This window comes from Falco biarmicus, chromosome 8, assembly GCF_023638135.1.
Source record: "Falco biarmicus isolate bFalBia1 chromosome 8, bFalBia1.pri, whole genome shotgun sequence".
Classification (NCBI taxonomy): Eukaryota; Metazoa; Chordata; class Aves; order Falconiformes; family Falconidae; genus Falco; species Falco biarmicus.
The window spans coordinates 31,497,395-31,514,703 of record NC_079295.1 but is presented as its reverse complement, the minus strand read 5'-3'; the positions used below and the strand labels follow the sequence as shown (position 1 = coordinate 31,514,703).

General features: G+C 39.4%; 1 protein-coding gene across 1 annotated transcript in view; it reads right to left on the bottom strand.

Annotated features, from left to right (window-relative positions):
* The window catches only part of SLC49A4 (solute carrier family 49 member 4), a 74,200-nt gene that overhangs the window by 47,129 nt on the left and 9,762 nt on the right, over positions 1–17,309 (bottom strand). The window contains exon 2 of the mRNA XM_056348040.1: positions 7,306–7,399. Within this exon, the coding sequence (XP_056204015.1) occupies positions 7,306–7,399 (94 nt within the window). The remainder of the gene's footprint in view (positions 1–7,305; positions 7,400–17,309) is intronic.

Genomic DNA, 17,309 nt, shown 5'->3' with positions numbered 1-17,309 from the left:
TACCAGCTGTGTAAAGAACCACCTCTGATTTTCCACAATCAAGTTACTAGAAAAGGATAGAGCCTTTCCTTTAAAGTCACAAAAATAAATGCAACAAAAGAACCCTCTATTAAGTGGGACCTTCACATGCACTTGTTAAGGCAAAGATAGAATTGAAAAGGTCAAATCCATGCTTTACAGCAATATACTGCAACAGAGAATGGGGAGAATCTGATGCAAATGCTGTTCTGTTCATAAACCGAAGAGAGTGCAGTAAGGCTCTATGTCTGGAAAAGGACTGGGGAAAAAAATACCTCTGGGTAGAGCAATGAATTCATCTATTAACAATAACATTCAGATAGATGAATTTCATGGAAATGCACTTCTTTTCAGTATTTTCATTAAATGATATATTTATACTACAAAAGCTTTATGCCTTCTGGATATTCATGGATTGAGGCCATTAGCATTTTTTAGCTTGTTTTTGATGCATGTGACCATTGATATGTGGAATAACTTAAAGCTGTTTTTCCCCATCAGTAAGAAAAATTATTACAAGCAGAAAGCCTGAGCCACTGTGTGGTACATTATCTCCAACAATAAAGTGAAAAAGAAAAGATGAAAACTTAAAAATGTACTTTCAACCATTTTCATCAGGAGCTGGACTCATGTTTCACCCCTTGTACAAACCATGGCCTCAACACAGTCAGTCACATTATTATGGAGGCAGATTTGGAAAGGTCCATACTATCTCCCAGGCATCCTAGCCTCAGGCCTTCTCTCCCACTCTTAAAAGAAAACAGCAAATACATTTACAATCATCTGAAAAAGTGTGTTTTGGTTTAAAATGTAAAAGGATTGGAAAACCTGAGTTACTCCAAATCTATTGTTACTGAAAGCATGCCAAGAGAGAGACAAGGATTTGCAAAGAGATGAAGCAGCAATCTCAGGCCAAGATCCTGACATCTCCATCAGATCTCCTGACAGAGGAAAGAGACAAGGCGGACATACAGCCAGGCCCATGGCAGTATGGTGACAAATTCACCCATGTGCTCCCACCATGCTGACAGATGGACCACTCGGTGGATAACGAATTGGCTTAGATGGTTGCTCTCAAAGAGTTGCGCTCAACGGCTCAACATCTCCAAGTAGAGACTGGTAACAAATGGCATCCCTCAGGGGTCTGTACTGGGACCCAGTGCTGTTCAATGGCTTTGCCAGCAACATGAACAGTGGGATCAAGTGTACCCTCAGCCACCATGGCAGGGGGTTGGAACTAGATGATCTTTAAGGTCCCTTCCAACACAAACCGTTCTGTGATTCTATGTTATTGTGCAGCCATCACAGCTGTCACATGGCTAAGAGGATTTCTTCACTTAAAGCTTTATCCAAATTTGAAGGATGAGGGCACATGAAATCAAAGCTCCTTTTGGCATTTTTTTTTTAATTAAAGGTTGGGGGGTGGGGTGCCTTTTAAAGCTAACCCATTCCACAAACCCATTATTAAAAGAAGGCAACTTTAAAAACAACACTAACAGAGGGCACACTCATAAATATCAAATAAACAGCATTGCTACAAAACCCAAGTAGGCAATGACATTATGGGCAAATGAGGCAAAACATACTGAAACAAGTTACCAGACTTGCTGCTATCAGAGCTGCCATGGGAGAAAGCTGATGGAGATTACTCAGCACAAGATAGGTCCTAAGTAGGATTTTTTAGTAAAAGAGCAGGAGTGTACAGGAGTTACAGAAATTTAGGGAATGGAATAAATAAGACCTATTTAAACATTCGTGAACAATTTTTCTTAGGCCAGTGAAAAAGCAAGAGGGTATTTTGATGAAAATGCAGCAACTACAATGTAAATTCAACTAATGTGAATTCTTCTTTAAGGACAGAAATTAGCCAACAGAGTATGAGTCAGAAAACTAAGGTTCAATATGATTTAAAAAATTAAAATCTTTCTACAGTTAAGGATAACACCTGCCATTATATGAGATGGAGCTAAACATCCCACAAAGAATATAAATTCTTTTCCCTTCCAGCACAGGCTTATACTAGCTGAGGCCTTGTAGATCATCTAGTTCCAACCCCCCTGCCATGGGCAGGGACACCTTCCACTAGACCAGGTTGCTCAAAGCCCCATCCAGCCTGGCCATGAACACTTCCAGGGATGGGGCATGATGAGGCTGGTGGAGGTAATAAAAACAAGCTAAATTGTTAAGTTACAGGCATATAAAAATTAAACGTTCCCCATGAGAACCTACCTGTGAATGACCTGTTTCCTTTCTCCCCACTGACCTTTTCCTGACACTATAGATGAACCCAGCTCAGCCTTCCTTCAACACTGCATCCAAAGCACACACCAGCAAGTGCTATCAGCACCAGGCAAGTGCTCCATCTTAACATCTTCCTCCTACATTCACTGAGTTACAGCAAACAGGTATGTTTATTCATCTTTTTACTCTCAGAACCGCGCTTTAGATTAAATACTTTTTTCATCATTTCTCTTCCCCCGTGAGTTAGGGGGCACACAACATGTATCACACTCTGTATTTCTTGCAGGCAGATTCTTCTACCATCCTCTCCTAAAAGTCTCTTTTTGTTCCCTGGAACATTTTGATCCCTCTTCTCCATAGCTGCTCCAGATTGGGGTGTCTTTTCAAGCACAGAAGTATGTTCAGTATTGCCAGGGAATATGAGAATCCTAATAAGTCTTTTTTTTTAATTGAGATAACTTCTTCTGAGGTGCACCCTTGCATTTTTCATGCATGAGAATGGTGGTTCATGGTTGTTTTAGAATTAGGAAAGAAAAATAAAGTGATGATCTCATGTAATTCTTTGGGCTTCCAGGGACAACAAAGGGAGAACACAGAACTATTAAAGAATAAGCCTGACAAGAATAAAATACAAACCAGGTTGCAACTAGCTAATAGAAATAAAAGATACCAAAGATGTGGTGAGACAGAATCTTCAAACATAATAAAGGAAAAAGTTAGCATCAATATATCTAAGAGTACGCAAAAAAATTCAGAATCCTAAGAAGTGGTATTATTAAAGAAAAAAACCCTTTACAGGAGCTACCAATTAATGGTATGTCCCCCATAAATGACTTCATAAATAACCGCTCCTATTTCCACTGTCATTCTCCATGTTATTGTTTTGCTGGCTTCCCAACAAATGTTTTAATGGTACTTATTGCCAAGGAGCACCCTCCCACTGCCATAACTCAAGGTCCTCAATAACTGCTCTTCTGTTGTGAAATCTAATGCGAAGGCCAAACCCTACCAGCCCGCAGCATACTAAGTTCTAATAAATTGCTTAATATATTCAATACAAATGACAAATTATGTTACATCCTCTACTCCCATGTCTTTAATTATCCTGTTTTCAAAAACATTTTAAGAAGTCTCACATCACACAGTCAGTCTTAAAAGCCAAAGATTTATGACTATGGACTGATTTCATCATTTATTCCATTCTTTCTTATACATTACAGCTCGTACAGCATTTTGCCTTCCATCATATGGAAAACCTAAGCTGTCTGTAAATCTATTCCTAAATACAGAATGAGATAAATACGAAATGTTATGTGGGGGGGAAAAAACAACCCTGATTTTTGTCTATTAAAAAATGGCTTCCTAGTAGTGTTAATGTTCAGGATAAAATAATCTAATACTAAAGAAGTCCAATGAAAACATTCACTCAGTGTCAAGCAGTAGTCAAAAAGGGAAGGACTTGACAAAATGCAAGCAAAAAGCATTACGATGCTTTTGTAACCTTCAGAGAAGGGAAGAAGGTACAACTTCAGGCATAGCACAATTTGATAACATCTTTTTTTATGTTATATATAATTTGCTTTAACCATGAATTAAAAAAAAAAAAAAGGCATGGCAAATGAGATTTTCCTAACATTTAGAAAAGAATAATGACTTGGGGGTTTATTTTTTCAAGTCAAATTCATTGTCACCTATCTGGCACATTTGACAAACCCAGAAGTGTGTGGTACACAACAAAAATTCTTTTTAACCTCCACATTAACCTCACAGGTCAGTGGGCTGGGGAGCAAAGCTGGTAAGACCATTCATGTACGTCAGAGGGACTTAACTAGTCCATGTATAGGACAGTTCCTCAATTTCACATGCAAGTCCATACTTCCACATTTTTGCCATGCACTCCCACTTCAGCCTTCACTGAATTTATGCAGTTCTGGCATGGATTCCCAGTACACTTTTAGGTCATGCACTGGCAGAAAACAAAAATTCACCATAAGGAGCAGCTGCTTCAAGAGACACGCTCAAAGATGCAACCTGAATTTTCCCTCATATAAGCCACGCATATACATGGGCAACAAATGAACTTAAAACAGAGGTTAAGGTTTGTGTTTAAAACACGACTTGGAGAACTGGAGATAGTCTTAGTCTGCTGCTACACACTAGAGCCAAAAGAGTAATTACAGACTAGAAAGGAGCTTAAGAACACACTTGGATATTACAGGTCTGTGTAAGATAAGGAGCATAAAGCAGTCAGGATTAAATGTCAGTTTAAAAGTGATTTCCTCACGTCTGTGATTGCTCTGATAGGCAGTGGGCTTTAGTAGCCCTCCTTAATGTCAAATTACAAGAGCTTTGGGAGCAGAGACAGCTAGAAAGTAGAAAAAAACCCAAACAAACAACAACAAAACCAAACCCTAAATCTGACAAACCTCATGAACGTTCTTGTAATTTTATGTATCTTAACTCTGACAGAACTGCCTCATGGAAATTCTTCAGTGTATTACTGCAGAGTACCCAGGGACTGAAGGAACACATTACAAAACATGAAAAAACACTTAAAGTAATTCCAGTTACACTGCCTTCTGAAATGCTCCAATATTAGCTTGTGTGTCATCTTGTCCATCTGACCGGCTCTGTAACGTTCAAGTTGTTGTATTAACACATATACACATTCAGAATAAATGTGTGGTTTAGTGTTCAGCCAGTTGTTGCTAATGCATTAAGCAGTAATGCTCACCTCAAAATATATTATTATTTGGTATCATGCTTCAAGTAACTGATGAAAATTGGCCTTCCACCTTAACCCTCAAAACAACATAGGTTACGTGGCATAACATCACACAGTCTGTACAAGTATTTACAATGTCTTAAGAAACCTTCACTAAAAACCATCCTTTTGCTTCACAGTTAGCTATAATTAATTCTCTGCAGATTTTTAATCAAACCGTGTAAAAGATCAAACTACTTCCTCAGGTAGAGCAGCAATTCTTGAAAATTTCTCTATTTTTGGAGTACGCTAAGTAAGCAAATTTATCAATTTCAGCTGGAGAAGATGAATATTTTCACAGCATGAATAAACGAAATTAGTAACCTCTTCCATCAGGATTCTGCTCATACTCTTTTTTTTTTTTTCCCTATATAGTTTTCAATAAAACGTATCACCATGTTTTACACATCTCATCAGACTCTATACAGTCCACGGTCTTTCTTTCCCTAGTTAAAGAAGCTGTTTTTGAATATTTCTCCTTAGGCATTTATTTCATTGTTCTCCTAGGCCTCCTCACTGTAGTTACACTGGAAAACCTTGTTTCAAGGCGATCAGAATACATGGAAACTCTCCTTCCCACTCCCCAAATGATACCTCACATCTAAATCCCATTTGGTAATTTCTTCTCAGGTTCTTACAGTCTTCATCCTTGCTTCGGTAAATCCCAGGGCAGCATAAGTCTTTTGGCATAACTCATAAATGAGAAGCTACATAAGACACCACATTTCATTGCATTTAAGCCGCCTGGCCCATTTAAAAAACATATTTAATCCAAGATTGGTCAGAATGGAGGAACTGGATGTTGAGCACCCCTTAGAATCTTGAGAAAAGGTAAAACAAGGGTAGAATGAGGACAGCTCTTCCTGACCGCCTCAAGAATACATTTTCACATTAAAAGGGTCACTGTGAATGGTAGCACAATATGCTTAGTTCAGCCTCCCATGGTCACAAAGTCCTTGAGCACTACGTTGAAACAGGCAACACAGGGCAACTAACATCATGAGCACCTTGGGTGCTTCCTTATATGCTCACTAAGCACCTAAGAACTGAAATTGCAACACCCTACTTGCTACGCTGCACTTAAATTTACTAATCCATTCATTACATGCTAGCTACTTACTCCTGATCAACACTAGTTTTACAGTCAATGTGTTCATTATGTTCTCAGTTCTCTCTCTGAACCTCTTCCTTTGTTTTATCCGTGGTATCTAGTCACCTGCCTTCTACTTCACACCAAACATTTTCTTTCTCAGCTTGAGGGTTTCCCGTCTGATTTTCAGGGTAAGCAATACTGGGGGGGGAGGGGGAGGGGGGGGAAGGAGGGGGGAGGAACTTGCTGAAATAATATACAAGGACAGTCTGGAAGCTGATTAGAATTCAGAAAAAAAACCAAACCAAACAAACCAAACCCCCCACACACATTAAAACCTTTTACAAGTAAGTTATTTGCTTAGTGCTTACATATTTTGCAAGCGTAACTACTGAAGAACTAGTGCTACTGCTTTTTATGAAGAAGCAGAAATGCCGGTACTTCTTCCTCCTTCAAAATGAATGGCAAAGGAAAGTGAACAGATGATCCATATTCCCTGGCTGTACAAAATGAGTGCCACTCCTGTACTTGCTGAGGATACTCAGGTTCAGGATATGTTGACAGGACAATTGAATTGTTTGAATTGTGTCATTTTTGGGAAGGAAGCTGTCTCTATCACACACAAACTGCCTGCATTCAGAAGTCATTCATTTCAACCACAGAGAAATACAAGGCTACTTTGGAATGCAGACTGGAAAAGACTACATGAAAAAGGCCATTTTGCATAAATTCATCTGTATAACTGCACAATCCCATACGATAAATATGAGAAAAATGAACTAATTATTTAGCATTTGCATACAAATTACATATGTTTGGGTTTTGTGGCATGAGTACCTGTGTGATCTTGGGCCAGTTTCTGAACCTCTCTAAATCTTACTTCCTTGTTTGCAAATTAGATTAGTATTAGTTATGCAGGATGGGGTGAGGCTTAATTAACTCATGTTTGTACAGAGATCCCCGATCTTCAGATACTGTGCAGAAGGACTAGAAAAATGCATTTACGAAGCAAAGAAGCACGTAAGCCCGTGTCCACATACAACAAACATTTGGCATATCAAATTCATATTTGTACTATACTCGTATTTGTACTATATATTCAAATTTGTACTAACATTTATTTGCGCTAGGAGCAAAATTACATTAGCAGAAAGTATAAAATATGTATATTAAAAGTAACTAATTCACTTACTTCTTCCTAATTTCTAGGTCTGAAACTGGAACACATCTCAGGCCAGCTCCCAATACCATGAGGGATGATGTTAGTAACACAGTTACCCTCAGACCTAAGATGAAAAAACAGTATTTTACAAATTAAGTCAGCAATATTGCAAAAAAAGTATTGCCTAAATATACGTATTCACACACAGTCTCACAGAAGTAAAGCATATCTCTATCAAATCATAAGCACTTTGGTGCTGATAGGAATTACAGATACATTAAGAAATCCTGTGTTATTTTCTAGACTTACACTCCAGAATTCAAGGCTTACTCTTGTCATATTATCACTCAGGACTGTAGCCAAAATCTTACGTTCGTGGAAGTGGAAGTGAAAAGTGATAATAAAAGTATCATCAAAACGTACAATATCCCCTTTAGAATTAGAAGCATCAGGGAATATGCTGCAGTAGGAGCACAGGTATCTAGGTAGATCCAAAGAAAAATCTGGACTTGTACATCCTTTTCCAACCATTTAATGAGCACAGACACAGCACTTACTGTTTGGTTGGTTTTGTTTTTTGGTATTTTTGGAGAGTTTTTTGTAATGCAGATATGCATTTAATCCTAAAGAAATAACCATTTATTCAGGGGGCGAAAAGTGCGTGTATTTTTTTTGCAGTCCTTGCAACTAGGCCAGGTTTTTGCTGCGCTCAGCTCAAATTGTCAAAGGTTATAAATACAGTACATTAGAAAAAAAGCTAGAATCGACTGATTCCTTGAATGTGCTTTTTCCTCATACCATGATTCTCGACTGAGAAGTACGTAGATTAGAAACAACTTTATCTCCAGTGCTGCAATTCCTTTTGCCAGCAGTTTACTTGCTACTGCTAAGGTGTTTCCAGCAGTGGCAAACAAAGAGAACAGTGACAGCTGAGGGGCTTAACCTCCAGAATCTTGTAAAATACCAAAATCATATATACACACAATTATAAACCACTGATATAGTCTATCACTCTGAAATTGTAACACTTAAAACAATTTCACAGCAACAAACAAAACCAATGGCTTCTATATTCTTAGCCAAACATAATAAACATTTAAATGATGATAAACATGCAGTATCTCTAACATTTAGGTCAAACTAGCAACTACCCAAGTCCCTATGATAACTCACCTAACAAACAAACAATTTTGATTCATTCTAAAACTGCCAGTTTTCACAGAAGCACTCCCTCTGTGTTAATGATTCCTGTAACCGGTACAATTGAAACAGTAGTCACATTAAATATTTTGTCTCCATGTGACTTTTATGGGGGTTTTAGAGCACATGTTTTACTAAAATGTTATTTTAGAAGACAAGACATCCCTTTGCTCTCATTGCAACAGCTCTTAGTGAACTTCACCCACGGGTATGCAACTCCTCATGCTGGGCACTGCACAAACCAACCCAAAAACAGCTCCTCTCTCAATCCACCTAGCCCAAGACAACCCAAACAAAAAGAAGTTCTGAAATGGAAGTATGACTTCCTTTGGTGTGTCTTGGTCATTAACAAAAGGAACGCCACCTGCTGTCCTGCAGCTCCAAAGGACACCTCACATCCCTGACGCCCTGGAGAAGCATCATCAGTCGAGAACATTTGTTTCCTTGAAGGATTCCCAACGCCTGCCCAGACCTACTTGCTTGACTCTGCTCAACCAGCATGTTGCTGTTAAACTGGTTTTTCAAGCGTGTGTGTTCAGAGAGCCCTAACTAAATGCCCAGATAATAGGGCTGTTCAAAATCTTCATGTTCTTCTGTTTGCTGGGCCACCAGGCAAGCCTTCGTGCCATGCTTAACCCCGTATTACCATACTGCATATGTTGTGGAGGTAATTATTTGTATCAGGATCGCATATACGATGCTTTTGCCTTTCCTCCTGGGAAATGATCTCTGTTAGCATTGCTTTTGTGCATAATGAGAACTTGTATGCAGTAAGAATTAAAATTTTATCAACAGAAAAATCAAAACAAGTCTTTTAACTGAAAACCCTGAAGTTCTCCATTTGGAAACGCTGCCACAATATTGCAGGAAAGCTCTAGTAATGTACATATCTCCTTCCTATTTTCCATGTAAACCAGGATCTTTTTAAATTACATTTCACAAAACTCATCACGTTCTGCCCTTCAGGAGACACAAGGACAGAGACAGCCTGGAAGGTCCTGCTCACGGGCTGCCACAGGAGGCACAGGCCAGGTGTAAGCCCAGGGCACAACAGGCACAACAGAAACCTAAGTTTAAATCACCACAGGACACAGGATGACAGTTTCCAAATAAAAACCTCCTATTTTGATTTTTAATTTTTTTTTAAATCCCAAAACCAAAAAAACCACAAACCAAGAAAAAGTTTTAATTTAAATCCACAGAAAAGATTCCTAAGAAAAACAACACACCACTCAGTAAAAACTGAATTGGATGCCAAAGTTTCCCCCCAGGTCTAAATTTAGGCTTATCTTTAATGCCAACCTTACATGTCAGGTAATTTTAAAATAAAATGATCAGTTAAAGCCTCGCAATCGCGTATGTTTGATCTCTCCAAACATTCTTTGAAGTCCTTATCTTGAATACTATACACTGTAATGTACCACTTCTAAATGTTTTATTAAACAGATTATTCTTTGGCCTTCCCCCTCCACCCCCACACCTTGATGTGTAAACACACCCCTAAAAACTGCTTCGGCTAAAGCTGCATGTTGAAAATGTGACACCAAGGTGAACAAGTAAGGGACTGTCAGACAGGCAGTGTACTAGAAATTTTCTTTGCTAAACACACAATGTTTACATGATGTATTTCTACCCTCTAAGCACCTTCCTCTTTTATTTTTCTTTACGTTTTAACTCTCTGAATCCGTCCTCTTCACCTTTTGTTAGATATTGGTTTTTGATAGTACTTTTATTATTATTTCAGTATTTTTGCTTTGAACATTGCAGTGGTCCTTAATCTGAATTGGGTATCTTACATTACTCTAAAAGGTGCACCGCAGAGTGTTTCACATAGCAGCGGGCAGCATGGGGACAATAAACCAACATAACCAAACCAAGCCTGAAGAAAAAAAAAAGCCTGTGACCCCTTCAAAGAAATTATTTCTCTATTAAAAAACTACATAGAAGCAATTCACATAACCAAGATTTTGAGCAGATATAATTAACTTCATTAATTTTACCCTGTAAATGCAAGCAGTAATTGATTGGGGGGAGTAAGGGGGTACAGCTACAGCTTCTTAAAATCCATCATCCAGTTTCCAGTCCCCTTCTGCCAGAGGTTTCCGACACATGGCTGGAAAGTGAAGAAACTCCTTTAAAGGGCTTTTCTGCCAATGGAGGAAGTTCTCTGTTCTTTGGAGCTTTTCTCAATAGCTGCTCATTCCCACCCTGCTCTTGCAGGAAGCTTCTGGGCCCCACAGATGACACTGACTGTTGAGCAAAGCGTGGCCACATTCAGAATGGCCACACATCGCCCATTGACAGGAACAGGGAAGTCCGAGATAGCAGCAATATTGCCTCAGTAACAGAAACACATATTAGTTATCATTTATGAGTGAAATAGTCGATGTTCAACTGTTTAACCCTCCTGTGGCTAATAACACAGTCTGCTTTACAACTTTTGCAGCCCACACTACATTTGCCAGGTTTTACTTCTTTTTTAAAAGAACTACCCACAAACTCCTGCCACTATTAGAGATTTAACACAAACTCTCAACCCACAGTCCTCTTAACTCTCCTGCAAAACACACACTTTTAATCCTGCCAAGGCCATATGGTACGAGTAAACCCTTAATGGCTACCTGTGCCGGCAGGGTACGCTGAGCGGATCCAGCCCTTGGCACGCTTCTAGCTGACCCACTGGTTTCCTTTCCTCCCTGCTGGGAAAGCAGCTGCTGCAGCAGCACACACAGTACAATGCACCCAGGGCCCACCACCACCCAGCGCCCACCACAGAACATGAGCAAAACCCAGCGACGCCGTGACGTGGGCTCACCCTCAAGCGGGAGGCAGGGGCTGCCAGTGGCACCCAGCTGCTCGGCAGCTCCCTCGCACCAACGTCACGCCATAGCATGCAACATGCATCCCCCACAACCCTTCCAGCATGCCTTACTTTCAAGATGCTGCTTAAAGTAGATGAAAAGAAAATGCATTTCCCCATCCCCACATCGCATTACAGACTTGTAACCCAGAAAGTGATTTATTATGCCCAGTTTAATAAGAAGCTTAATAAAAGATGTTGTAACAGCTACAATGAACTCCTCGTTCCAACTATTTATACATTATCATTTGTCATTCAGAAAGAGGACATTATTAACAACTGTTTAATGCTTTTGTAAGCTTTTGAGAAATACGACCATTCCTTCCCTCACCTGTCAGTCACCCATCATGACAAAACATCATAAAACACATGACTGACAGACTGTAAAAAACAAACCCCTACTCACACAAAACACACATTCAGGACAAAATTGTCGTTGTGTCGAGAAGTAGAAGTTTCTACTTCTACTGTCTAGTGGCAGCAAACAGCCTGTGCATCCCCCCGGCTGAGGCCAGCGCACCCCCGGCTCCCCAGCTGCGGCTACACACCCACAGAGAGCAACACGCTTCTAGTCCAGAGCATCACACAAACGGCAGATATCGTTTGGGTTTATTTCCTCTCCTCCTCCTCCTAATGCAGCACCCATCTTAGGAAGAAATTCCAGTTGGATATGCAGCACAGTTTTCACCTTTCTGCTAAGATTAATGGAAGTCTGGCCAGAAAGGCCACTGGATTCAGCCCTCCGCCTGGCATGGGTTTCCCTCCTTCTGCTGCAGATACTAAAATCAGTCCTCACAAATACAGAATACAACAAAGCTCTAATTAGAAACAAGTGACATCAGCTTGCCGCACATTTTCACAGCTTTTAAAGACCAGGCTGGAAGTAAGAACAGTCCCTTCTGACACTGAACTGAGAGCATTTGCTTTAACGGCCCAACTACTATTTTAGCTAAACCACACCTAGCTAAAAACCAAAAATATAAAATCCTGTCTTGATCCACACAGACTAGGAAATGGAAGTCTCTCCAATTTCAACAGCTGTTCCAACAATTCACTGTTAAACTGGGCTTTTCATTCCAATTTAAAGCAAATTCATTTTTCAAACAAATCACTGTTTTGCCTTTCTTGACAAAACAAAGCACAGGCTCTTGCATTTTTCCTTCTATGAAATTAACCAAAAAAAAGGAACCTTTACTTTTGGTTTCAGTAAGCAAAGCACTGAGCTCCAAGTCTCACAATTTTTCTTTGGTCCTGGAACTGGTTTGGTCTTTTGTCTAAACACCCTCCTTATTGTTCAAGTATCTTTTTTTAAACTGATTTCTTTACCGGATACCAATTCTCGGTTTTGTAGGATGGGTCTGCTTCTCTTCCTCCTTAATGCAAGGCTTTACATTTAGCCATGATAAAACAAAAGCTTGATGAAACACTTCACTTCGTCAGGGAATCCTGAAAGCTCGGCACAGAACTTCCTCTTTCATCATCATCTACTGCTCCATAAGTCTTTGTATTTCAAATGTATTTCTAGCAAAATTATACTGATAGCTGTGCCATTTACTCTCAAAAGATCAGTTATCTCTGTCATGATTAAAATTTTTAACAAAATTGCTACCTTTCTAATAAACAGCGAACAAAACTTCTGTTGTGCCTGCACTCAGCCGAATTGATTACTGTCATTAAGGAGGATAAGCAACAATCCTCTTCCAGAACAAGCATCCTCACACCAAGCCAGACAATTCTCAAAAGAAAAGAAACTTTTCACAAATGTAAACAGACTTCATAGCTGAGATGTGGTCCCAATCTTTCTGCTAATACACTGAACAAACTTGAAAAAAAAAAAATCAATATATCAGGCCTGCCTCAGATTCCTCAAAAGCACCTGATTGCAGAGGAACATAAATTTTGTTTGGAAACTCAATGGAAAATACATTCTCAAGAATAGCATCAACCACACTCGGAAGCAAGAAAAACTGGGAACCAAATACAAAGACTGCGTGCAAGAGAGAACAAGTACCAGGTCATATGTAGCAAACCAAAAATTACTCCTAGTTTGATGGCCAAGAAATTGTAGGGTGCTATTAAGCACAGCCTGGGTCTCCCTTTCTCTTTGGCTATATGATGGTGATGTTTCTGCTATTGCCCCATCTTTCATAAGCTGTGTTTTTAAAACAAAATGAAATCAATTGTTTCCATCTGTTCCTCTGGCTCTATGTGGCACTACCAAAACAGCATCTAAATTTCAGCTGAAAAGGTTTGGGACTGGAGTATTTTTTTTCTGATTGAAAATGAAGCAAACTCAATTTAAGCATTCTGCAAGACAGGTCACAGCATCCTTCTGGCATCAAACAGTAAGAACCAAACCCTATCGTATAGGACCCATCTGAAATAAAGTAGACCCAAAGCTACATTTCAACCCCCAGTCTTATCTGGGACATACAAAAAAGCAGACCTTTTCCAGTATGAATCCCACAACACAGCCCAGTTCCACCTTTCAGTGGAGGACTGCAGGGCAAGGGAGATTCCACTAAACAGTGCTCCTATTTCCATCTGACATAAACAGGAGGCAGATTGAGATCCCCAGACAAAATACATACTAGAAACCTCTTGAAATGTAGATGTAGGAGGTAATGATATTCAGAGGGGCAACTTCTCTGTATCTTACAGCTGTTGTAACAGAATCCATCAGCAACTGCTGCCCAGTCAATACCCAGGCTACAAGGAGGAGTTCGAAATTTCATATAAATTATTTTATTCGAAAAATTTAAATTAGAGAAAACAAACTTTGTACATATAAACACAGCAACATCAACTTTTAGTTCCTGTGGTTTGATACAGACTTTCTAGTCAGGGTCAGAAATTTGGAAGAGCCAATACCCCAGAAGTGTCATCACCAGTGATGCGGGGGAACCCCCAGGGAAATCCTTGCCAATGAGGAAGAAAGACTGATGCCAGGGACCAGACCTGACCCAAAGATAAAGTTATTTCTGCTGCTAGCACTTGATGGAACACACACAGCAAGGCTGTGTGCAAGAATGAAAAAATAAGGGCTAGCACTGGTCCCCACCTTTTTTCAGTGTAACTCTCAGATGAAAATCATATTCTCTGCATAAACGCCATCATGTCAGTCCTTGTAAGAACAGCATCACTCCCAGATTTTGAGGTTAGTTAAGAGTCTTGTAAAAAATCCCAATATAACTAAGAGACTCAAAGCACAAAATTTAGCCAGCCAAGTCTTTCAGAGAGAAGACACTCATCGAGGGAAATGACTGAACACGTGTAACAACTAAAACAGATAAGGAAGCTGTTAGGACATAATTGTGAGAAGCAAAGCTAAATATAATGCAATTGAGAATTATTATGACAATCACACAACCACTCCGCAATTCCCAAGCTGCTGCATCCTTCTCTATGTGCATCCTGACTGTAAGGAAACCAAGACATTTAAGTATTCACACTCTAAGGGCACCTCTCACTTCTAGTTTGTATTGTAAATACTCTTGTTTCATAGTATCCCTCCTTCCCCTCCACCCTTAACATTCGTTAAAGCATATTAAAAATCTTTATTTTTCTCTTTACTCTAGATAGAAGGATTTGACTACACCTGTTAGAAGGAATAACAAGCTATCACAACTATTTCAGGAGGCTCCATGGTGCTTTTGTCTCATTTGCATGAATGAGGTCAAGCCAATGTGATCAGTGGACCCATCCTGGTTTAACACTCTCCCAGCATATTAAGCAAGCACATAATCAACCTCTAAAAATATGTCAAGAAGTATAGCTTAATCCTCTACCTCGCTACTCCTCTACGCTTATTAGAAACTTAAAGACCCAAGTTCTTCTATGGTGTTTTACAGATTTGGCTCTACTACCATGGATTTAACCACAATTGGTGCTAGACTGTACCTGTAAATACACTTATTATTCAGAGTTCATGCAGCAGTTTAAAAGTTTGGTACTATAAAAAAAGTCTCGATCTCAAAAACTGAACAGGCTTAATCTGATCTATTGGATAAATAGAAAAGTAGTTTACAAGTATTGAAGTTTCCTTCCATATGTCAGTTAAGGATTTTGAAGCATCCTAACAGTTTAACATCAACAATGGAAAAACAAATGGCAAAAGATGCAGATTAAAAATCTGCATTGCAAGTTTCTAAGTGTGTTGTAAATTTAATTTATCAATCCAGAGACTGACATTTTACCTGAACAGATAAACAAAGCGCTGAGTTGCATGGTATTTGCCTGAAGATCAAAATGCTGATACTAGAATCAGTTTTAGGCTCTTTACTAAAATATCTCCTATTCTTTAATACCATGTTTCTTGGCTTCAAAGGATACCAATTATCCTAGCTGTTTATTGATATCATATATTTTACTGCAGAGAGCATCCATTTTATCACCAACTAATTCAAGCGCAATGACCCTCTCGTAACGCTTGTAGAACGCCTCTGAGAGAAGAGAACACTGGTCTGGGGCAGCGGGACCTGCATCTCTTGACATGTCTTATGAAACTGGGCCATCCGCTTATCTTCAACTTAATTTCTCTCTTCACCCTCTCCTCTGCCTTGTTTATTCGGGCTATAAACACATGGAAATAGGAGCCACTCTTACCATTAGTATTAGAAAGGTTAGTAGATCAGGCCTCTTCACCTGGGGTCAGTGCAGCACTGGGATAAAACAAAGACGTGTTCCAGTGCTTACTAAATCTGTGAAATCAATATACAAACACTTGTAAGAGTTGTTCTTCCTTCCTTCACCTCAGGCACCTGCTTTCTACTCTCAGCTCCAGCGTTTACTGAAATATGAAGATCCAGGTGAAACATTTAATTCATCGTTGCCATTTGATAAACTGAAAGACTACGTAATGGAGCATGTGTGTGTGTATGTGTGTGCTAGTGTATACATACAGAGATGCAGAGCAACTGACAAAAATAGCTAGTAATGCAGTCAGGGACTAAACCTCTTCATTAATTTTGAAGCTAAACTACAGATGCTCATTAACAAGCCAAGAGAAAGCAGAAGACAACAAACCTTTGCTGTAGCTCTTGCTGTTGTATTTGTGGACGAACACTGACAACTCAAGGCCTTTCAGTACCAAACAACGGGAAGGAAGCTTTTTCTTTTCCCACTCATTTTAAGGGCTTCCGATTGCACAGCAGGCTTAATTCCCACACAGCTAACTACAGATCCTTACCTGTGGTGACAGAGAGGAAAAACAATCCGTCTTGTACACATCTATCAGGGAAGACGTTCTGTCATTATCTTGGTAGTACTTGCCCACGCTACCCAATGGTGTGTGAAATTCCTCATTTTAAGAAACACAGAGGCATTTTGCTTTGCTGCGACAGAGCGTCAAGAAGCAGCCATGCAGCAAGGATTGGCAGCTACACTAAATACTTCCTAGTGCATCCACTAAGTAGGACACCAGCTGCCAAGTTTTTCCTTTTTACTACCCCTGCTGTGAGCTGAGGGAAAAAAAAAAAAAAGAGCCATAAGAGTCTCATCGATGCAACATCCATGTGGGTTTTGTGACTTTTAGGAAAGGCTGTGGAGTGAGCTTTTAATTTTCCTTTGTGTGAAAAGTTGCAGTGTTAGTTTAACATTAAAAAGCACCTGGCACAGTTTAGGGCACACAGTTCACCCTAAAAGACACCCTTTGCAGCACTGTAATGAGTTCTAAACTCATTTAAGTTAGTTCATCATAGTTACATTTTTTTAAGACTCCTGATCAATTTTTTTAGGTTCACATGATTAACTCAAAATTAACAACTCCACCTTTCTCAAATATTCAAAGGGGGCGGCACTCATTTTAAAAAAAAAAAAAAGTTTGTAATTGTACTTGACATTCTGTATTCCAGAAAAACATCAGCAAGCTGCAAAAATCAGAAGACCTCTCACTTTCAAAACACATTACTCTCTCAGGATGAGTCATATGGATCTGCAGCTTTTAAAAAAGAGGAAAAATCTAAAGATCCTCTCT